At 43.5% G+C, this 24512-nt stretch overlaps 1 protein-coding gene across 4 annotated transcripts in view; it reads right to left on the bottom strand.

Moving 5' to 3' along the window:
* Positions 1-21328: 21328 nt before the first annotated feature.
* Positions 21329-24512, bottom strand: part of LOC149870629 (uncharacterized) — a 281125-nt gene continuing 277941 nt past the window's right edge. For all 4 annotated transcript variants that reach the window (XR_016440473.1, XR_016440476.1, XR_016440475.1 and 1 more), the window contains one exon: positions 21329-23565. Coding sequence is in view for 1 of the 4 variants with exons in the window: in XM_090034731.1 (XP_089890857.1) it covers positions 23384-23565 (182 nt within the window). In the remaining 3 variants the exon portion in view is untranslated. The remainder of the gene's footprint in view (positions 23566-24512) is intronic.

Here is a 24512-nt window from a genome sequence, read left to right as displayed (position 1 = left end):
TTTCAAAAGCATACTGTTCAGTCATACTCACTAAAATACATGGATTCATCTCAGTGCCCAGCCTTTCTGTAAGGCAGTGGTTCAGTTAGGCCTACTGACCCAACTTCAGGCACCTATACAGGCAGTATATTTTTAAAAAATAATTCTTCAAAGACTTCCTAAAATGAAGTTTTGGGGCAACCTTGTATTTTAAGTTCTGGAAACTGCAGTAGTGGCTAAGTAACTGAGATATGCAATACTCTAGTAATAATTCTTTATTGTGAAACAAGAGTTGAAGAAGACCTTGCATGAATGGGGACAATATAACTCAGAAAGACCCCTTTTCTTTGGTAAATTATGTACAGTGTTGCATATACTCCAGTTCCTGTGGCATTCTTCCTACCATACATTTTCCATTTTTCTTTAATTTCCATTCATAGCCTTTGGCCTATTCCCTGTATGCAGAAGAAAACAGTAATTAAAGCTGACATTACCTCTGTGCCTTGTCCAGAATACATAAACCCTTGAGAGAGCCCCAAGTCCCAGACTGTCTGGGCATGGGTGAAGCTTCCCCAGGAGGGTGCCACCTATAGACTTGGCTTTGTAGTTAATAGTGTTTTAAAATTATATTTAGTGTCTTCTTTTGTTTTTTTTTTAATTCTCTGTAATAAATTTTGGGGTGGGGGGTTGTGTTTATACTGCTTGTATATACAGGATGCCCCAGCAAATTTAGTGTTCCCAGGTTTCTGGGTGGGGGCCTGAGCCACTGGTGTAATTTATGGGGTACCCTGAAATGTGAACCCCCCCCCCCTTCTTGCTGCCAACCAGTGCCTGACAGAAGGGTTAAATATAAATACAATAATGTAGGAACCTCACCCCCCCCCACCAAACAACCAGAGGGTTTATTTTTTATTAGCTTTACATTGAGTCATATTTCATGACAATGCTATCATAAAATACAGTCTTTCTTGTGATACTGGAGTTCTGAAATATTTGTGTTCTATGTTATCTGGCTCTGTCTTTTGAGTCATATTGGTTCAAATATGATTAAATTAATGTATGTATGATTTTAATTGTAGAATTTCCCTTTCCCAAGAGCTGTGTTTTCTGCTTCACAAAAAACTAAAACTCTCTCCCTTTCTCTCACTCTTCTTTTCATTTATACTTTTATTCTTCACAAAATATCTATGTTGCAGAGGTAATATTTTTATGTATACACATACACACACACTATACAAGAGGTAGTATATGGATAGACAGTAAACAGATGTCAAATAGCTGCCATTTTTCTGAAAGTTCTTAGAGATCAATTTCATATGGGACTTATTAAATAATGTAGCCAGAAGTCCATATGCCTGTTCCTTGTTTCTCAAATAGGTATTCGAAAATAACCTGTATTCTAATTCAACAGTTGCAATTTACCCAGAAAATATGGGAAAAGATATCGAGCACCAAAGCAATTATATGAAAATTGCATTCATGCACCATTTGGCACCACTAGCACAGAAAAATGAACCAGCATGGGGGGCAGGGAGAAAGTAGGAGAGAAAGAGAGAAAGAAAGAAAGAAAAGAAAGAGAGAGAAAAGAAAAGAAAGGATGAACGAAAGAAAGAATGAAAGAAACTTGATTGAAAAGCAATAATACCATACCATAGGTAATCCCTGTTCTAACTCTGATGGTTTTAGTGGAGTTACTTCACATGTATAATTTGTATGCTTTCTTTTATTCTGTGAACTCTTCATCATGATACCTATTGGTAATATAAGCCTTTCATCCCTGTAAGCACAAACAAAAATGTCATTAAGAAATAGTTTACATTGAAAGTATGTATCAATATAATACATAAAAATCACATAAAATCCAGAAAAGAGAATAATTCTTCAAAAGGAAAGTAAATAAAAGAAATCCCTGCATGTGATTGCATTGGTGTACACATAAACATTTCTAAAACATTTAAGTCTGGGAACAGCTAAGGGGCTTAGAAACTGCATTGATACCCTATGCTTCATTTTCACATTTATAACTCTTCACCGTCTCTAAGTATCCCACTGAGGCACAAACACAGTGCTGCTATGAGAACTCCCATATTTTATCCCCGGGCACTTGTACACATGATGAAAATTAGCCATTCTTACAGTTTAAATGAGTTTGCTACATTGCAAACTAAACCACATCCATATGTAATTTAGTTTGCAGTCTAGCTGTTTGTAACGTTGCAGTCTTTGACAGCTTGCGCCTGCCCACTGCAGGAGAGGTGGGCTGAAGGCAGAAGTGGCAAGGGGCCGACCCATTTTTTTTCCCTGCAGAGCCTGCCCACATCTCACACAGCCCAAGGGGCAAGCTGCAGATGGGCCAAGTGGCCCCTTAGCTGCAGAGGGCCCCAGTCCTTCCTTCTGTGGCAGTGGCGCCCCGTGGGGCCACCCAGATAGGCTGGTAGCCAGTGGGTGCTGCCCCTGCTTGAGGTCAGGGAACAGTTGGATCAGGCTGGGTGCTGCCTTGGAGCTGGGGCAGCGCTCACCCACTAGCCCCTCTATGATTTTTTGTTCCCCCCCATTGGAGCCTGCCTGCACAAGCTGCCGCAGGGCCAGGCAGACCCTGAGCTACAAGAGGGCCTGGGTCCTTCCCCCTGTGGCAGTGCAGCCACCTGAGCAGACTGCTAGCTATATGGGTACTGCCCCAGGTCACTGGCAGCACCCGCTGGATCCCCAAGTCTGTGCACTAGAAACCTACCAGACACTGCTCCCTGCACAGGCTTAGGGAAGAGCTGAATCCAGAGAGTGCTGCAGGCCTCTCCTGTGGCTGAGGACCAAGCTGCCTGTGGGCCCTGAACTGTAGGGGGACCTGGACCTTCCCTCCACCATGGCAGTGCCCCCCAGGTGACACCACCTGCCCCCACCCCTCCTGGTTGCCAGGCTCCACAAAAAAAAGAGGATTGGGCCCCTCACGATAAGTGACAGAAGCCCCTAAATTGAAATAGTGGGGTTTTTTAATCATCTCAATTAAAAACCCACCTTTTCAATTTAGGGGACTAAACCCCTGTCACTTGTACAAGTGGCCGAATATGCTTCTACAGCCATGCATACGCAAAGTCATTTTTAGAAAAAATATCCATGCTAGCAAAATAAGTGGTAGGAGCAATGAGAAACCTACTGAAATCAAACCCTTGGAATATAGGGATAATGCAACATCTAGCCATCACAAGTCTTCTGCCCTCCTACATGCTAGTTACTCATGCAACTGGCATGCACAAGAAGGAAGAGGACAGAAGTAGGGTAAAGCTGAAGCTGCAATGAATATAAACCCAATACCAGATTACTTTTCCCCCTACTAATGCCTGTCCATTTTACCCCAGTCCAGCCTCTTAACACTTGATATTTGGGGACAACTTGAAGCCACATTGTCCCCCACTAGTCAGGAGAAACCTGGTCACAGAGCCTACAATTACTTTCTCTTACCTACCCTACAGACTTAGGAGACAATCAACATTTAGTAGAGGTTCGCCCACATGAGAACCAAGAGAGATCCAACTCTTTCACCAGCCACCCAGACCCACAGTGGTGTGAACCTACTCCCTGTTCAAAAAACCATCCTTCAGCCAGAGACTGAAAGATATAGTTGCTGCCACTGCTGCTACCTGAGATCACAGGGCAGCTCATCTGGCACTACAGTTTAAATTATGCACAGTCAGCAAGGAAGCCATATACAAGGGCCTCAGTGAACTTGGATGAAACAGTGGCCAGTGGATGAAAGCGAGCATGAAAGGCTGAGAGATGGAAGCTCTGGAAGGTAAAGGCAATAAAGAGTGAGAGAAAGGGATGAGTGATGAAGGGTGTTTTATGTCTGGGTGTATTTTATTCAAGGAATATTGAGTGTATATTTGTATTATCAAGTAAAGTACAATACAACCTGTGAACATTTGGGTAGCTGGTCCAGGTATAAAAAAATACTAAGTCTTAACCTCGCATCTCACTAAACCATATGCTCATAGACATACACCTTCATAAATCCTTGGACTGAATGCTTGCTCTCCTGGAACATAGAAATTTGTCATTAAAAGCTCATTTGTGAGCTTTGTGGCCAAGCTTTTTTCTCCAGGCATCTGACACGGAGGATGTAATACACACCTCCACACAAACCCATCGCTATCCCAAAGAAAACAGTCATATTGCAAATTCAGTCTTACTTTTATAACAATAAAACTGGACCAGGATTGGCAAAAGATTTAAGCTAATATCTTCATTACCCGAAGTCCCTCACAGAGGCGTAACTTAAATTTTGGTACCCTGGGCACTGCAGGAAAGATGGGAATAAGAGCATGTGCTTAGTTCCTCCAGCAGGAGCTGCTGCACTTGCGGTAGTGGCACATGCTTCTGCTGCCTCAGCACAAGCTTCCTGAACATGGGCTGCTGCAGCAGCAGTACTGGCAACACGGGCTCCCTGGAGGCTGCCATTCTGGCACCCACTTTGAATTGGCACCTGGAGCTGGTGCCCTGCCTTTATCCCACACCCATGTTATGCCACTAATCACTTGCACCAAAATGAAATCTCCTGTTACAGTATTTTTAAGGTACAGCCTCAAGTGATGGCTCTGTTTAAGTAAACTGCCTTGTGACAGGGTGTGACCTAGGGGAGCCGTGAACTCCCCTAGCGCCCCCTACCGTGTCAAGTCGTGGTCAACGCACCCTTACCAATCTCACCCGCCACGTCTTTGATGTCTTAAGTGTTTAGGGGAGGCTGCCTTTTCTATCTACTTTGACACGGTGCCCTGATGTAACTTGGCCAATGCTCTGTCTAGTTGCCCCGGTGCACTCTAGCCTTAGGGGCTATGCGTGAGTCCTACAGTCACCCGTGCCCTCATGGGTCCCCGGGCTCGTCTCAGTTGCTACCTGTGCCCTTACGGATGCTCCCTGGCTTCTCCTGCGGCTGCCACCCACCCTGGGGCCTAGCCTCACGATCCTGCCCGCCCTGGGGCCTAGCCTCACCTGTGCCCCACTGGGGCTTCCCACAATTGAGGTTCAGGTGGCCATAGCCGTGCCTGGCCCCCGGACCCCTTCTCGGGTTTTGCACCCCACTGGGGCTTCCCACAATCGAGGCTCAGGTGGCCATAGCCATGCCTGGCCCCCAGACCCCCTTCTCGGGTCTTGCGCCCCACTGGGCTCCTCACCAAGGCTCAGGTGGCTGTAGCTGTGCCTGGCTCCCAGACCCTCTTCTCAGGTCTTGCGCCCCACTGGGGCTTCTCGCCTGCGCCCTCACTGGGGCTTTTCCCTCACGACACTGCCCACACTGAGGCCAGGGTCAATACACCCCAAAACGCGGCACCCTCTCCAGCGCTGGGTCTCCATGCTACCATGGAGCACCTATGAGGCCTCCTCCAACCCCTACAGCCTCACCCGGTCCTCCAGTCTTATACAACAACAAAACAGAAAACTCACACTCCTGTGTTACAACATAAACTCCAAGCCAAACTGGCTAATGATCATTCATATCCCAGCAGGGTTTCCTCCACCCAGTATCATAATGCAGAAACTGCTCAGGCCATCAGGCTTCTCTGCTCTGCTTGGTCCAAGAGAGCTCCACCATCCTCAACTGCCATAGGGAAACTGACCTCCTGGTCTCAACCTGGCTTGTTTATATAGGCCAGGCCCTGCCCCCTTCTGGTCAGCTGACCAATCTGCGGTTGCCCTGGCAACCGGCATCTGTCCCTCTTTCTAGGAGCAGGGCACTTAAGTGTCCTGCGACATGCCTATATCACTTGAAAAACCAAGCTTTTCTTCCCTTGTGTAAGCGAAACAAGACAATGCTCAGCATTCATCAGATAGGATCTTGTCTTTCAAAATGTCAAGGACAAGAAAGAATTTTCTGAAGCATCAATTAGATGCATCTTAGTTCATGAATGCCATGTGCCAAGTGGTACCTCTTCCCAGAAATCTATTTCAGACTTCCAATTATCCGGCCTTTTATCTCTTCACTCTTCCTTCCTCTATTACTATCTTTCCACTGATCACTAACGTAGCCCAGGTGTACATGGGTTTGTACTTCCCTCTCCAAGTGAGGGAATTATTGGCAGGGCAGCGTGCTGTGGAGGGACACAACAGCCCAGCAGTCACCTCCATCCCCTATGGAGTCAGATCCAGTCAATCAGTTACTTAACTATATACAGATTTATGATTACAAGAAAACCATTAAAGGTAGGGACGTAGATTATATATATATTTATACACACACACACACACACACACACACACACACACACAGATATACACATGCCCAGTTATCATTTAAAATACAGATGAACAATAGAACAAACCAGATCAAAGGATATTGATTGGGCAACCATATAACTATATTCATATACAAACTATTCACATAAACTGTATGGCACAGTCCACAAATATGATCTGCAGTCCTTAAACTACCTGGGTGCCCTCCAGGGCAGGGGCTCCATTCCCAAGGTACCACTACAGGAAAGAAGGTGGGGGGAAAGAAAAAAGAAAGGAAGACCCCAAAGACTCTTAAGCTCCCCCACTATCACCCAGGCGCAGCCCACATGGTGCCCCTTCGCAACCCTCGGGGGGTCCCTCCCCTCTGGGGACCCTCTCTCCAGGGTAACTTACTACTCCACAATCCCGGAGGGTTGCCTCTTGTTCTCCAGGTCAAGCTTGGTTCCCCTCCAGGTTTTCCTGCCACCTGACTCTTGCCACCATCCTGGCTTACAGTCAGAAGCACCACTGTGTGTAGTGAGCACATCACCTCGTGCTAGGGGTTGCAGGCCTGGACAGCCTTGTGCAGCACCAGGGCTCGGTCTGTTCCTGGACCCTCTGGGCAGCACCGTGCACTGAGCTGCTGCCCTGTGTCAATGGCTGTAGACCCGAGTCCCATAAGCAGCTCCCAGGGTTTCACCCTCTGTGCAGCACCTCATGCACCAAGCTCCCAGCCTCGTTCTGAGGTTGAGGACCTGAGCCACCCCAGGGGCTCCAAAGATCCTGCTCCTGCCTGTGCACGATGTCTCTGGCCGCATGCCAGAGGTTGCAGACCCAAGCCACCTCCAGCAGCTCCCAGGGTCTAGACGCCATGCTGGGCACCAACAGCCTAACCACTGGAGCTGTGCCATACTCGCTGCTGATAGATGTCTTCAGGGGCTCTTCCTGGGCTACTGCTTTGCCCTGCTGAGCAGCTCTTCTCACCTCTTCTAAGCCCTGCTCTTCTCTCTTCTCTGTCCCCGACACAGCTGCCCCTCATGCTGGGCACGCAACTCCTTTTATATGCTCCAGGGCTCCATCCCTCAAGTCTTCTGGACTTTGCAGTCTTCAGTCAGGTCCGGGGGAGCTTTTCTCCCTCTCCCCTAAGGAAAGGGGCATGATGTTATTTCTCTTGCTGCCTCCTAATTGGTGGATGGGCTCCACCAATCAAAACAGCAGGATCTCAAGGCTGGGATTCAACCCAAACTTTGAAAGGTAAGCCTGCTACACTAATATTATTCTACATTTATCTTTTCATGCTTTTTTAAATTACATAAAAAATACCAAAGTTGCAAAAACAATTATAGTCTATTCCACCAAAGTAACAAAAACCTATTGCTATAGACTAAATGAATGATTGACTCATAAAAAAAATATTGCTGGAAGAGATCTCTAGAGGTCCTCTAATCTGCCCCTATTTAAAACAGGATCATCACTATTTAAACCATCCTTAATAAGTTTCCTAGCTATTCATGAAGTTATGGGAGATGGGCAAGATACCAGGGGACTGAAAAGGGGCCAACAAAGTGCCCCCCTCTTTAAAAAACAAAAAACCCAAGGAACCAAAGACCATTTTGCCTCACCTCAATACCTGGGAAGCTAATAAAGCATATCCTAAGAAACTCCATTTTCAGGCATGTGAATGAGAAAAGGCTAATCTCAAGAAGCCAGCATGGATTTACTAGCAAATCATGTCAAACAAACTTGATCTTTTTTAACCAAAGTAACTATTTGGGTGGATGAAGGGAATGCTGTGGAAACAGTGTATCTGGTTTTCAGCAAGGCTTTTGACAAGGTCCCACGTGACCTTCTTATAAACACATTGGAGAAATATGGGCTCGAAAAAACTACAAGGTGGATATGGAACTGACTCAATAACCGCAACCAAAAGATAATTACAATGGCTGCACATCAGAATGGCAGGTGGCTTTGAGTGGAGTCCCACAGGGGTCTTTCTGGGGCCCAGCACTGTTCAACATAGATTCATAGATGCTAGGGTCAGAAGGGACCTGAGCAGATCATTGAGTCCGACCCCCTGCCTAGGCAGGAAAATGTGCTGGGGTCACATGACCCGAGCCAGATGCCTATCCAAAATAAAATAAAACCATGACTTTACTGTTCCTACAAAGAGATGGTAAATATGGGAGACTACTCATTATATGCCCTGATGCCAGGGGGCTCTAAACATCTACATGTTTATTAATTATTTAGATGCTGGCATAGAAAGCTTCTTTACCAAGTTTTCAGACAACACATAACTGGGAAGGACTGTGTGAACACATTGGAGGACAGGAGTGCAGTACAGAAGGATTTTGGAAGATTGGAAACCTAGGCTGAAGCTAAAAGGATGAAGTTCAATGCTGGCACATGCAGGATGCTATACCTTGGGAAAAAATAATAAAAAAATAGAAATACAAAATGGATGACACTTGGCTGGATTGATGCACTACAGGTAAGGATCTGGCCCTACGTACAGACATTATACTTAGAAGTTAGACTGGGTAAAGAAAGGGCCACCTGATCTAACTCAGTGATTCTTCACTTGAAATCTCCTCTTCACAAATTATTTGCAGAACAGCACAGACATTCCTGGCACCTGATCTACAAGTAAGGCAGCTTACTTTAAGACATCTGATTGTAGAACAGGTGCCAGTGTTTCAGATGTTTGCTGGTGTCAGGAACCAGATCTAAGTGTATTGGAAGGATCAGGGGACTAGCAGGTCTGTGAGCAGATTTTTGAGGTCTGGGGGAATGGGGGAGGATTGGAGAGACTTATCAGATCCCCTCTGTCTTCTCTCCTCCAAGACCTTCCCTGGTATATCATGTTTCCTAGGCCTATAACCATTGGTGTTGGTCTCCATTAGATTCTTTCCAATTTGCCTACATATTGCTTGAAGAGCAGCACCTAAAACAGGACCTAGTACTGCAAATAAGGCCTCACCAGTGTTTAACAGAGTGGAAGAATCACTTCCCTTGACTTACAGAATGCACTTTTGTTATGCAGCCCAGGAAACTATTGTTTTGGGTTTTTTTCCCCCAGAGAGTACATGGTTTGCTCTTATTCAGCTTGTGGTCCTCTGTAACTAGGGCCTGGTTTAAATCACAATTTCACATTTTTCATAAAAATCATGAAATTAAGTGATTTTCATGAAAAATGTGATTTTCAACATTCAATTTGCAAGTTCCCCAGCAAGCAGCCATAGCATTTAATTGCAATAAGATGGCTTCTGCAGGTTGGGGAAAGCATTCTCCAGCCAGCAGCAAAAACAGAGCAGCCCAGGGGAGGGGGGAAGGGTCACAAAAGGGGCAGGGGAAGGAGAGAGGTTGGGGATGGGGAGGGGCTGTTTGCTTCTCTGGGCAGGAAAACTGGAGCACAGAGGTTTGGGAGCACTTGGGGGCTGCCTTGTCAGATGGCCCCGGAACTGGATAGGGGAGGGTCTATTTGCTTCTCCGGGCTGGACAACTGGGGCACCAGGGGTTGGGGGCAGGAGGGAGAGAACACACACGGAAGAGCAAACAGCCTATGCCCTACCCAGTGCCAGGCCTGTTTACCAAGGCAGCCACCAGGCACTGATTGGGGCTGAGTGTCAGACTCACTGCCAATTAGCTGGGAGTCCGGCAGAGCAGTGGCATTTTTGAAAAGGGAATTTCCTCCCTGCCTGTCAAAAACAACGTGGGGGCAGATGGCTGCTACTGCTGTTCCTGCTTTTTCCAGTGAGGCAGGGTGGGGAGGGAGAGTGGGGAGGCATAGGCTTTTCAGCAGCCATCAGAGGCCTTGAAAGAAAGGTCTCTGCTGCTGCAATTAAACCTGGCCCTAAACCTGCCCCCCAGCTAATCAGGGAGCATGGGGGAGCACCATGGTCTAGGCACAAAAACTATGGCCCCCACCACAATCGGGCCACAATACTAACAAGCTGGGTCCATGATTTAAACCAGGCCCTATCTATAACCCACAGGTTCTTTTTTGCGGTACTGCAGCCTAGCCAATCATTCCTCAGTTTGCATCTTTACATCTGACTGTTCTATCCTAAATGAAAGACTTTACACCTATCCTTATTGAATTGCATGTGATAAGGTTTGAACCATTTCTCCAGTTTATTAAGGTCATTCTGAATTCTTATTCTACCCTCCAAAGTGCTTACAAATTCCACCAGCTTAGTGTTCAGATCTGCTAACTGTGCACTTAATCCAATCCTCCAAATCATTAGCGAAGACCTCAAACAATACTGGACCCAGGACAGTCTGCTGGGGAACTTGATATCTCTTTCCAGTTTGACATTGAACCATTGATGACTACTTTTTGTTCTTTATAATCCAACCAGTAATGCAAGAGCCTTACAGTGCTTTCATCAAGGTTGTATTACCTCAATTTATTAATGAGGATGTCATGGAAAACTGGCAAAAGCCTTGCTAAAATGAAGGTGTATTACAGCCACTGCTCTCCCCGATCCATAAAGCTTGTCTAATTGTGGTAGAAAGAAACCAGGTTGGTCAACCATAAATTTTTCTGGTGTCAAGGTCAGACTGACTAATCTGTCATTCCCTAGATCCTCCTGCTTCTCATTCCTAAAGATGGGCACCATAGGCAGAGGAAGAAAATATGATTTGGGGAGTTGAGTATGCACGTGCACGCAAGCGCACAAGCACACATACATCCCCTCCAGCAAGTAAGTCTATTGTTGGAAAAGCCTCAATCTGCCCTCCCATGCCCCTTCCCTCCCCTGCGCCCCTTCCTGTCCACACATTTACTTCCTGGGCACTGCTCCACACAGCTGGGCTGGGCAGAGTTCCCAGCCACCTGCAGGCTCCAGTTGCTCATCTCTGTCTGTACAAACCCGTCCCTCTGCTTCCTGCTGCAGCCATCCAGAGCCCACACCTGGGCTGCCTGCATTTGGGGGGATAAGCCCCATTAGGCCCAGCCTTCTGCCACCTATGATGGACACTATATCTTTGCCCTTTTCCAGTTATCTGGGGACCTCACCCAGTCTCACCCTCATTGCATTGATTACAGTTATTTTTGCTCACGTTTGCAACATTTTCATCCATTCAGTCTATGGTAATAAACTTGTTATTGTATCTGTTTTCGGGTTTTTTTTTTTGCTTTTTTTTGCTAAAATAAAAGGCTTTTGAAGTAAAAACATATTCTTTAATCTAGCAGGGCAAACAAAGGAACTCAGGCTGTCCTCTGCATTGATTCCATAATGTGTGATGTGAAACAAACATTACTTTCACCAGTGCTAAGTGGTATTTTTGTTAAGTCTTAATTCAACATAGCTAAATCATTTTAAGTGGGAAGGTATGCAGACCACCTACTGCACATATACCTCAACCCATAACAAAGGTAAGCAAATATATAAGCATAAGCACTGATTTCAATAGGATATTCACAGGCTTAAAGTTAAACGCACAAGTAAATGTTTGCAGGATCAGTCAGAGTTATCAAGAGCATGCCAAGCAAATATTCTAAACTAAAAATAAGCACAAAATTAATAAAAACCTGAACTGATCATTTTTCCAGGTTGGAGAAAACAAGGATATCATACCTGAGACTCATATATGTTGCATTTGTTAAACTCAATTGATTTAAAGTCACTTAACATTCATTACTTATTATGTCTGAAGATTTATTATGAAATCCGTGAACGGAAATCTTGTTTATCTTTCCAGAAAGGTTAATAATGTTATTTTCTAAAGGTCAGCTGCATTTCTGGCTCAGCAATCTGTGATACAAAATGCTTTTTTCCTTCAGTGCAAATCATTCAAAACTTCATTTTTTTGTAGTACAGGGAGAGAAAGATTTAATTACTAGAAATGATTCCCTTGTTTTAATCTTCACCCTGCTTCCTAATATCATACCCTCTGCATAATCCATCTTTCCTCCCACTTGCTTAAGAATGTGGCAAATGCTGTAGATATCTCTGCTTTGATTAAAATGATGTGTGGGTTCCTTTAAAACATGAATTAGTGCTCCACAAACTAAGGATGTATTTAACCTTTTACCAAACACTGGTTGCTTCTGCAATATTCATTTCACCCAAATGAATAAATCATTTAAATCTCCAAGGGACTGAAAGTTCCCGAGGTGTAGAGGTCAAGCTAGAGTGGAACTAGCAAATATCGGTTTCTCACAGCCATGCAATCAGAACATCTGCTCGTGCCCTCTCTGCCTATTAAAATGTTTATTCTGCTAATTGTAGGCATAACATCTCTACCCTTCAGTATTTTTGTTTTTGTTCTTCCACCAAGACTCTAGTATCTTATACTCAACCTGAGCAAGCTGTCAGCATAACAATTAGTCAATTTCACATTTGTAATGGGTGATATCAGGTATGGTGAGTTAGAGCGAGGAATAGGTGGAGTGGTTAACCTGTAGAAATGCTTTAATACAGTGTCTATAATTGACCTGAAAATGCATGTTTAAATGTATACTGCTAACATCATAGTTCAGAAAACTGCTTTCTTTTTACATGATTATTTCCGATCTTCTCAATTCTATACCCAGAAAGGGAAAGTAACAGTGTTTTATACATGGTTGTTATTTTTTTATGACATGGGTGAAATAAATAGACATGATTCTGATTTCACTTAGATTCCAATCCTGCAAATACATGCCTGTATACTTAACTTTAAACGTGCGAGTAGTCTTGTTCAGGTCAATAAGCCTGATTCTCTGTAACTATGTGTCTTCTGTTGGTCTGTGCTATTGCATGAAAAATGCTTATGCATTTTTTTTAGGACAGAATGGTAGTGTTTTGTACACATTTTCATAGGGGCAGAAGGCTACACAAGGTACATGGCGATGAAGATCAGACTATTCAAAAGCGTATTCATGTAGGTAAGATCAGGACTTTACAGAACATGAGAGACCCTAGATGTTTGTAACCAAAATAGAAGCCCCCAAGTTCTGCTCTAAATTCTTATTTTTCACTGTACAATCTTGACACAGTACTTAATTTCCTTGCGTCTCAGTTCCCCTATCTTTAAAAGAGAGGAAATAATGCCTTTTTAAAATGCATTGAGGTCTAAAGATCTTACTTCTTCCTACTCTCTGTAAGTGATGACCACCATTACTACTACTGCTGCTGCTGCTAGTACTACTATCCAGGCAAAACGTCCACACATAATAAGAAGTGCAGAATCAGAACCCCAATTTAAATTAAATAGTTACCTCAAATGCAAGTATAATTCCTTTTTCATTACTTTGCTACTGGCACCATCTACAATGAAAAAAGTACCTAAGTAAAAGAACAGTAACTCAAAAGAAGACATATGGTTTAACTGGAATTTAATTCAAAACCAAACTTGGCATTGGCATACCCATATGCATGGTATTAATTTCCTGTCCTAAACTGCCTGGGGACAAGTAATTATAATGGGGCGTTTAAGGCCATTTCCAGACAAGCACAGCCATGTGGCATGTGGCACCAAAAACACATCTGCAGTGCCCATACCACAAATTCAGGTGTTCTCCACACTGCAAGGGAGCACTGCCCATGCATGCGCTGCTCCTGCTTTTTTCTCCCATCCCACACAGTGCACAGCCCCCATGCAGCAGTAGCAACTTCCATCAAAGTGCTCCTGGCCCACTCCTGGCAGAGACCCCCAGCAGTGAGGTGCTGCCTTAGACCCAGGAGCTGTACATGGTGCGTGGCATGGGCATGACCTGCCGGTTTGCACCTTCAGGCAGAACCAGGTCAGCTCTTGCTGTCACCTGGGCTGCCGACACTGCATATAGAAGCCGTGCACCCTCAGGCTGCACTGAGACCTTTCTTTATGTGCTCCATGCACCATCAGGCCAGGCTGCCTCCATCGAGGCATGACCCAGCTGAGCCCGAAGGCATGCGGCTTCTGCATGTGGTGCCAGCAGTCCAGGTGACAGCAAGAGCAACTCAGTTCTGCTCAAGGGTGCACACCAGTAGACTGGGACCACACCATGTGCAGTCCCCAGGTCTGAGGTGGTGCCACACGCTGCTGGGGCATTGTGCCTGCAGTGGGCCATTAGCACCCCGATGGCTGCTGCTGGCTGCTGCAAGTGGGGGGGCTGTGCGCCATGCAGGAAGGCAGGCAGACAGGGAACCCACCCTCCCCAAGCAGTTGCCCCCACCCATAGTCTCCCCCACCCCCACATCCCTACTTACCAGGGACAAAGCCTAGGTAGGATCCACCACTGCAGCCTTGCCCTGCTCCTATTTGCTCCAGCACACTGAAGTGGCATGCTGGGGCAGCAGGGACATGGGGCAGCCACAGAGTTGCTCTGACTGGGTGCCCCTGTTTGCCTTGGGGCATGCTCCAGGAGTGCATCCTGTGCCACTTTTCCCAGCATATTTTTTTTTTTATACCTGGATTTCCCGGTATCAGATTTAGAGTCTGCACTGCAAATATGCAGCACCGGGACCATTTTTCATTCTCAGAGTGCCTCTTGCAACACCCCAAACTGCTCTGAGGTGCCACAACAGGCACTTGCTCACTTGTCTGGACATGGCCTAAGTCTCTAGTTTCACTATTCCTTCAGAATGAACCATCCATACAGGTGTGCTCCTAGCAAAACTTCTTTCCTTAAAGTTTCTGCTACTTTACCCCCCTTACTAAAAAAAAAAAAAAAGGATGCATTATTTTTCACCCAACTATTCTTCAAATATATAATCATTAGAATGTCAGTAAAATAATATCTCGAGGGTGCTTCCTGTTAAAATTTGTTAACAACCACATCCTCCACTAATAAACACCTAGGCCTTTGGCCTCAAGTTTATTTAGCCCAGGATATGGGTATTATTACCTCATTAAGAGGAAACACCCTCAAGTTATTATTTAAGTATCTCCAGAAGGAAAAGCATTTTAATGAAAGGGATGCATAGGCCAGCTGTCCAAAATCAACCTCAGAGGATTTCTGTGGCAACATAAAACTGTGTACAGGCAGATCATTTAATGAGCTTCATTATAACATTTAGAGAGACAGAATAATTTTTTACTTGGACAACATATAGTTCTCTTTAAGGTTTCAGGGTCTGATCCAAAGCCTATGGAAATAAATGCATAGATTCCCATAATGTTCCATGGCCACTGGTGTAAGCTTAGTGGACAGATGGCAAGACTCTCAATACTTCAGTTCTTGTCCTTTGCAGTTGCATTGGATGCAATAAATGAATGGCTATAACTATAACGTTAAAATCCCCAGTTGTACAAACTTTATGCACATACTTAAATCAATGAACTCATTGGGATTAGTAATGTTTAAAGTTTTGCATGTCCAATATGCAGAGTTCACAGGATGCAGAGTTAAATTTTTTAAGCATACATGCATCCTTTAATACAGTGTCTGTCATTCAAATCTAAGTTATCCTAGGATCTTTCAATATTACTTGTTGAATAATGTAATGTCAGATGTTCACTGATACAGGCATACAAGGACATAATCACATCGGTTTAAGAAATGCTATATTTTGGGAGGAGAGTAGGGAAAGAAATTGGAGTTTTTCCTTCTCTTTTTTTTTTTTAACATATATGTCCCAATCTTCTTTTAAATATTTAATGATAAAAAAATACAGGTATTGCACTAAGATGAATGGCTATCACTAATGACAAATCCTCAGCTCAGGCATATGATGCAAAATACACTTAAATATTATCCCATGCCAAGTCATTCATGAAATGAATCCAGCATATTTCTGTGATAGCACCAATCTAATAGTCTCACTATCCATCCAGTTTATTTTTCAAAGGGAACGTTAACAAGAAATTACTTTACTGAGCTACATATCTGTACACAAATAGCTAGAGGTAACATTTATAAACTTATTTTTCCTTTAAATAACAGCATGACAGTTAACACTGGGAATGAAAAATGGTATATTATAGAAGAGTTTATAAACTAGTTTCATAGTTGGAAGGGTCAGAAGGGACCTGAGCAGATCATCAAGTCCAACCCCCTGCCATGGCAGGAAAATGTACTCGGACTGGGGTCAAATGACCCCAGCAAGGTGTTCGTCTAGCCTCCTCTTAAAGACCCCCAGGGTAGGAGCCAGCACCACTTCTCTTGGAAGTTGATTCCAGATCCTAGCCGCCCTGACCGTGATGTAGCACCTCCTGATGTCTAGTCTGAATCTACCCTCTGCCAGTTAGTGACCGTTATTTCTTGTCACTCCTGGCAGTGCTCAGGGGAACAGGGACTCCCCCAATGCCTGCTGGTCCCCCCTGACTAGTTTGTAAACAGCCACTAGATCCCCCCTCAGCCTTCTCTTGTGGAGGCTGAACAGGTTCAGGTCCCTTAGCCTCTCCTTGTAGGGCCTGCCCTGCTGCCCCCTTATCATACGAGTGGCCCTCCTCTGGACCCTCTCCATGCTGTCCACACCCCTCTTGAAGTGCGGTGCCTAGAACTGGATGCAGTACTCTAGCTGCAGCCTGACCACTGTCGCATAGTAGGGGAGGATCATCTCCTTGGACCTGCTTGACATTCATCTGTGAATGCATGACAAGGTATGGTTGGCCTTCCTGACTGTGTCCCCACACTGTCGGCCCATGTTCATTTGGCATCAATGACTCCAGGATTCTTTTCTGCCTCTGCACTGATGAGAAGGGAGTTCCCCAGCCTGTAGGCATGCTGCTGGTTCTTCTTCCCCAGGTGAATTTTTTTGCTTAAAAAAGTGAATAGTTCATTCAATAAAAACTGCAGATAAACACAGGACTATTCTTTTTCTTTGAAAATAGTTACCAGGTAATAAAAATATTTTTAAAACAACATCAACAACAATTAAGGTGGAGATTTTCCAAATCAACTGATTTGAGCTCCAGAATTATTTAAATGCTCTAGAAAATCTTCCTCCTTGTTGGATTTTAGAGTATTAAATAACAGCTTGTGATTGAAACGCTTGCTGAGAAGCTATTCATATACTTGAATTTGTTTACACAAGTGAAACCATAGCAAGATTGTGATCTTCTCTCTCTCTTCATACAGCTTTTGATTTGTTTATTTAAATCAATTCCATTGTGGTGCTGGCCAGGCTACTTTTTGCATGTAATGTATTTGTGCTAAAATCTGTTACCTGAGCCTTAGTTGACCCATTGCTGCTAGTTACAAGAACAAATGCAACAGCATCAAAATCAAAATGGTGGCAACTTTCACCATTCAAATAAGTAAGCATTTGACTAAACAAGGATTGGCTAACCAAGGATGTACTGTACCTACTGTGAACAGTCCATAGAGATCAGACACGCTTCAGACAACCCAGTCATGACATTAGTTTTTTTATTTAATGCAATTCTGGGGGCAAGGGAGAGAGAATGACAATGGAAATTGCTTAAAAAAATACACTATGTGATAAATGAACCCTGGGGTAGCCAACCTACAACACACATGCCATAAGTGGCACAGGTAGTCTCTAGGTGTGACACTCAGCAGACTGAGAAGTGGGAAAGTGGAAAAGTGAAAGCTAGGGCAGGGAGCAGAAAGCAACGCAGCCAACTGGACAGGGAGCATAGGGCAGGAAGCTGAAAGCAGAGTAGAATTTCAAGCAGGAGCATAGAGCAGAGAATGGAAAGCAGAGCAGCCAATCAGGCAGGGAAAGGGAATTGGAGTGGCATTCAGGAAAGGTGTAGCACTAATTTGGGGCATGCCTGCCTAAAAGGTTGGCTCCTATCATGGGCAACTGGTGCCCCTGAGTCTGGCAGGGCACCCACAGAAGTGCGTGGCAGCAACGGGGACAGAGCTGGCGAGCACCCGCAGATCCCAGCGGCAACGGCAGGGATGGAGCTGGCAAACACCTGCAGATGGCACTAGTGACGTCAGTGGTGGGGACAGAGCTGGTGGGCACTCACAGATGGCATCATGGGCAGCAGCAGCTGGGACAGCCCTACTGGGGGGGCACGTACCCCCCATGTCCCCCTACCAGTCTCCTGTGGCTCCTATTGTATTAACTCGTGTGGTGAAGAATTATGTGAAATGATTCCAGCATTATATTTAAATTGGATTGAAAGAAAACCTGAAATCAGCAGATTGTTTATAAAGTAAGTTATAAGTGCACTCTTTAATTTTTCCTGCGATAAGATCCCAAGATGTCAGTTTTATGGTACATTCAGAAATATCTCATTTTAACACATCTTTGATTCTTGTCAAAATCATCTTCATTTCTAAACTATTAAACCACTTCCTAAATTACTGACTGTCCAGAAAGCTGAGAGGGCAAATTAAAGCCTTAGCTCAGTAAAGCCATCCAGGAAGGCCTATGGACAAAAAGGTGGCATATAATCAGTGGAAGCAGGGGTCTATCACCAAGGAGGATTTCATCTCCAATGCTCATGATTGCAAGGAGGTGGTTAGGAAGGCCAAGGCAGAGACGGAACTAGGGCTGGCAACCAGAATTAAGGATAACAAAAAGTCCTTTTTCAAATACATAGGAAGTAAGAAGGCATCAGGTAACATGAGGCCCTTACAGGACAGGCTTGGCAATCTTGTGACTGCAGCAAAGGAAAAAGCTGATCTCTTCAACGAGTTCTTTGCCTCCACATTTCTCAGCAGGGACCAAGACAACTTCCCCACTAGGATTTTGGACAGGCTCAGGGGACACAATGCCACGCCTAGGGTCAGGAACAATCTAGTTAGGGAACTTTTGGAGGGGCTGGACATGTTTAAATCAGCAGGTCTGGATGCTCTTCATCTGAGGGTACTGAGGGAATTGGCAGAGGTCATAGCAGGGCCCCTGGCATGGCTGTATGAGTGCTTGTGGTGCTCTGGCCAGGTCCAAGAGGACTGGAAAAGGCCCAATGTGGTCCTCATTTACAAGAAGGGGAGAAAGGAGGACCCAGGTAACTATAGGTTGGTTAGTCTCACCTTAGTCCTTGGGAAGACCTTTGAGAATATTATCAAGGAGCACATCTGCAGGGGTCCAGCACGGGAGATAATGCTCAGGGGAAACCAACATGGGTTCATTGCAGGCAGATCCTGCCCAACTAGCCTTGTTTCCTTTTATGACCAGGTCACCAGGTCCTTGGATGCAAGCACTGAGGTGGATGTCATTTACCTGGACTTCAAGAAGGCCTTTGACACTGTTTCTCACCCCATTTTCATAAAAAAAAAACTAGGCAACGGTGGCATTTATGCCTACACAGTCAAATGGGTGCCAAATTGACTCGATGGTCACACCCAGAGAGTGGTGGTGGATAGGTCATTTTCAACCTAGACAGATGTGGCCCGTGGAGTTCCCCAGGGCTTGGTCCTCGGGCCTATGCTATTCAACATCTTAATCAGCAACTTGGAGGTGGGCATGGAAAGCACACTGTCCACATTCGTTGATGACACAAAGCTGTGGGAGAAGTGGACACACTGGAGGGGAGGGACAGAATCCAACTAGATTTAGACAGATTATAGAGGTGGGTGGATGAGAATAGGATGGAATTTGACACAGACAAGTGCAAGGTGTTGCATCTAGGGAGAAGGAACCTGCAACATACCTATAGGCTGGGGAACACCGTTGTCAACAACACAGTGGCTGAAAGGGATCTTAAAGTCATTGTTGACTCCAGGATGGACATGAGCCGCCAATATGAGGAAGCGGTCAGTGAGGTTAACCGCACCTTGTCGTGCATCTACAGATGCATCACAAGCAGGTCCAGGGAGGTGATCCTTCCCCTCTGTGCGGCGCTGGTCAGACAGCAGTTGGAGTACTGCTTCCAGTTCTGGGCACCGCACTTCAAGAGGGACCCAGAAAGGGCTGAGGCTTGGTCTACAAGCTTTTTAAATTTTAGGAAACCTTAAGAGAGAGCCTCTACTTTCTGGAGGCAGGAATTATTTACAAGGGTAGTTCTGTCAGCTGTTTACTCTACTTGCTGTATCATTCTCTATTTTTTTATACCACTAAAGGCTTCCACTATTGAAAATGTACCCGAATATACCACAGAAGTTCCAGTCAGCTGCTTCAGTGCAAAATCCAGAATTTAGGATCTGCTTGCCACAGCGTACATGGGGCCCTGAACATGCTAAATTCAGAACTGCAATCTGAATTTTGCAAATGTAAGTGCTTTTTGACCCAATTTTCTGTCTCTAAACATGTTATGATTTGATAGCAATGAAGCTATGCAATGCAAACAGAAGCCAAAACAAGCCCCATTATAAACTGGCAATCCTAAGGCAGAGGGCATTTTTATTATAAAAATAATAAAAATAAAAAATGGTAACTTTAATGTGACTACTCCATAGAGCTATTGTATATTCTATATATGCATGAAGCAAAGCAAAATATGATGGATCACGTTAGACTCTTGAAACCATAAGAACAATGTTTGTGCCATTTCTCAGAACAGCCAGTGTGCAATCAGAGTTCAGGAAACAAGCAAAAGTCTTCAAAACTGGGATCAGCTGATAAAAGCTTCTGCCAGTGCTCAAACTATGCAAGGAAAGGGAGGTAAAACTGTCTGGGCATTTGTGCAGCACAGCTCTGAACTTGAGAATAAAGTGCATAGGATATATGAGAAAGCCCTGGAGGTTAAAGTGGGCTCTCTTATTATCAAACTACTGAAATTAACCATTGTATTTCAGTCACGTCTGTCTCTCTCAAATTACATGTCTTTTCATATTAAATATGATTCTTTTGGGCTTCTTAGATTTCTGTATTCAAAGGAAACAAAGATGCAGCCTTTTCATTTTGGTTTGATATACTGGACTGACAGATTCATAGCAATTGAAAAATACTTTTTTTTCTAGTTGATCCCCACATTGTAAATGAATAGGCTATTAAAAATTAAGTGAATTTGGTTTCTTTAACAATCCAGATATACCCGCCCTACAGCTGAGCAGGAATGATTCACTCAAGTAGGTTTACAAGTCAACCCAAGCCTACAATTTGCTACCTGCATTCATTTTTGCTTAAGTGGCATATACCTACAACAGACTTCCAGTCGGCATTCCAGAGCCATGAAGGAATGTCATGTTTGTAAACCAAACAGGAAGAGGAATAAGCCAGACACTTACATCACCTGACAGATGTATTTCTCAAACATGCCAGTTTATTTAAGGCTTTTACATGGAATGTGTTGACAACAAAAAAAAAAAAAGGAAAGAAAGAAGGAAAGAATTGGTGCCATGCTCAACATGTTTTGCACCCCGTAAAAAAGAATTAAATGACTCAATCTTCCCACCCCCTACCCCCCTTATGTCTGGAAGTAAACCTTTCTGAAATACTATAGCTACTGGCAGAACAGCAACACATAATAACATGGTAGCAACACATAAAACTGTCAGTCTTCAAGGGAAATGGATGGTTAGGCTAAGGGGGTAAACAGACTAAATCAATTTGAACATGCATGTTAAGGACTGTGAAAGGGCAGAGTTTAGTGCTGCTAGGCTGGAAAACATTTGTCTCTGTCTTGTTGTATTTCCCTACTATTCGGCGGAATCCACCCACAGGCCTCTCACTTGGCTCCAGTCAGACTCCATGGCTGATTAATGGCAGCTGGAGGTGTCCAGTAATTTCCTCACCTACTAATAAACTACAACCCAAAACAGAGGTTCCCCTCAGGCCCACATTTAACATAACTGTACTTGCTACTAGGACAAAGCCAATTACCCTGTCTCTGCTCATGTCTTTGAGATAATGCACCTTTAAGTCAGTTCTATTACTTAGCCGACTTTTGGCACATCGCCCCGTCTATCTTAGGGCAAACGATACTTGGAAGACATCTGGGTCACCTTTATAAGAGCCTAATTTTCAAGAAACCACCCTATCATTGTAGATAAAAAGTTCTGCCTAGCAGAGATCAAAACAGACCTGAGCAGCCACATTTCTTGAAAAACAGAATGATAGTCTCTCTCAGATTTCAAGCCTAGGATCACCAACACATACAATTGTGATTTCAACAGCTGAGGTTTAAGCAATCAGTCTGGCTCAGCACTTCCAACCCAAGGGTGCTCAATAAAATAGTTTATATGAAGAAATATCCTCAACAAGAATTTTTTCCAAATTTTGCTAGCTATTGAAGCAAATCTTTGTTACTCAAGGAGTTGTGTGTGCATTTCTATGTTCAGTATTAAGATAACAAAGGTTGTATTGTTTATCTAAGCTATCATTAACCACAATATAACAAGTGCTAAATTAGTAACCACTCTCATTTGAAAATTAATCATTTGCAAGGTATGAGCCAAATCTATCTCCACATATTTAAGTGAGTAAACTCTTTTACTACAGTGCAACTACTTTGAGTGAAAAAGGCATGAGACTTAGCCCTAAATGACTAATTGTGACATTTTATATCACAGATTAAATAGTAAACACGTTATCTTCAAAATGTCAGGTTCTAGCTGAATATACACAATATAAGCCTGGGATATGTTTTGTTTTACAGAAAAAACTTCATTAGCAGAACATTATTAAGACAGAAAAAAATCAAGCATTCAAAAGTTAATGTATGGTTAACCTTCCATTTAAACTTTTACTTAGCTCCTTCATACATACATATTGAAACAGTTTAAATTACATAAGCAAGTCCTTGTTTGGCAAATAATGTCTGCAAAAAGTAATAAAGAAACAGAAACGTAAGGATTATTCATGGGGAAATGCTGTCAAATATATTATTTGCAATATTTTACAAGCTAATGTCCAGGAGATAAGGCCTATCAGAGAAAAAAATGTCGTTGGTCCGGGATCTTTTGCCTGTAATGCGTTTCTAAAGTCTATTCCACAAACCAGAAAACAACGAATCGATTTAAAATAAAATCTGAACTTTTTAAACAGGTTGGAATTAGTTTGGATTCATCCTGTCCATGAAAAAGAAGAGCTCAGTATCCAATTGTTATCGTGCCTGGGCTGTTGTAAGAGACAAAGATTGCCAACATTTCTTTGCTTCCTTATTGTAGGAACAGGATATATTTGATGCCAAAGGGGATGTAAATTGTAATTTGTATTTTTCCAAAGACACCATTAACTCTTCTACTTCTTAATCACTATAGTACTTGGAAAACTAAAAGCTCTGTGTGTGTGGGTAATTTGTATTTTTCAAAAAACACCATTAATTCTGTCATTTCTTATTCACTGTAGAACTCTGAAAACCAAAATCTCTGTGTGTGTGTGTGTGTGCGCACGCGCAGGCGCGTGCATGGAAGCATATCCCTTTCTTCCCAAAAGTAGATATAATTAACATGTGGACACTGAGAAGAGACTGCTGGACAAAAAAAAACCCATTACTGGCAATGTCTGGTTGCACAAGCAACTGCTGGCACCAAGGGATTAAAAAGTAACATAACTATTTCTTCAACAGTCTTACAATAGCCTAGGAAGAAACTAATTTTCCAGACGTCTGTGCAAATGGGTATTCCAATCTCTTTGAGGTTTTCCCATTCCATCCCTTCTCCTGCTATCCTTCCTTGAGAGAGAGAAAAAGGAGACATAAATAGGACATTTTAAGCAGTTCTGAATCTATCTTTATTTTCTCCAATAATTTAACAGGAATAACAGCAGTACTAATGTGAATGTCATTGTATTTAATCTGACAGTCTGGCACAGATGCTAGAACCAGAGGGTAGTAAATACAGGAAAATATTTTAGTTTTCTTTTTTAAGACACAAAATGTAGAGATAAAATTAATTAGAATAAAGAGGGGTATCATTCCTGTGGGTCTCTGTAACCCAAAAAGCTTTTAAAATGTGTGCAGAAAACGATACTTATTTGTAATAATTCATGATCAGATTCCTTCCCTGTTTTCAAAGGTTTACTGAAAGTTTTATAACATGCTAATAACTAGATTTAAGGGTTCTGCAGCTCACCTGAAAAAGTAGCAAATAAATACCAAACCTCTACACGTACTTGTACTTTGACTTCAAACCCCCTTAGGGGGTTTGAAGTCAAAACACATACATGGATACAGGCATACCTCGTTTTATTGCGCTTCGCTTTATTGCACTTCACAGATATTGCGTTTTTTACAAATTGAAGGTTTCTGGCAACCCTGCATCAAGTCTATCAGCACCATTTTTCCAACAGCATATGCTCACTTCGTGTCTCTGTGTCACATTTTGGTAATTCTCGCAATATTTCAAACTTTTTTATTATTATTATATTTGTTATGGTGATCTGTGATCAGTGATATTTGATGTTACTATTGTAATTGTTTTGGGGTGCCACGAACTGCACCCATATAAGACGGTGAACTTAATCGATAAATGTTGTGTGTGTTCTGACTGCTCCACCGACCGGCTGTTCCCCCGTCTCTCTCCATCTCTTCGGGCCTCCCTATTCCCTGAGACACAACAATATTGAAATTAGGCCAATTAATAACCCTACAATTGCCTCTAAGTGTTCAAGTGAAAGGAA

Source organism: Crocodylus siamensis, chromosome 2 (assembly GCF_052110815.1).
Source record: "Crocodylus siamensis isolate JL-2025a chromosome 2, ASM5211081v1, whole genome shotgun sequence".
Lineage (NCBI taxonomy): Eukaryota > Metazoa > Chordata > Crocodylia > Crocodylidae > Crocodylus > Crocodylus siamensis.
This window is presented reverse-complemented; position numbering and strand designations above follow the sequence as displayed.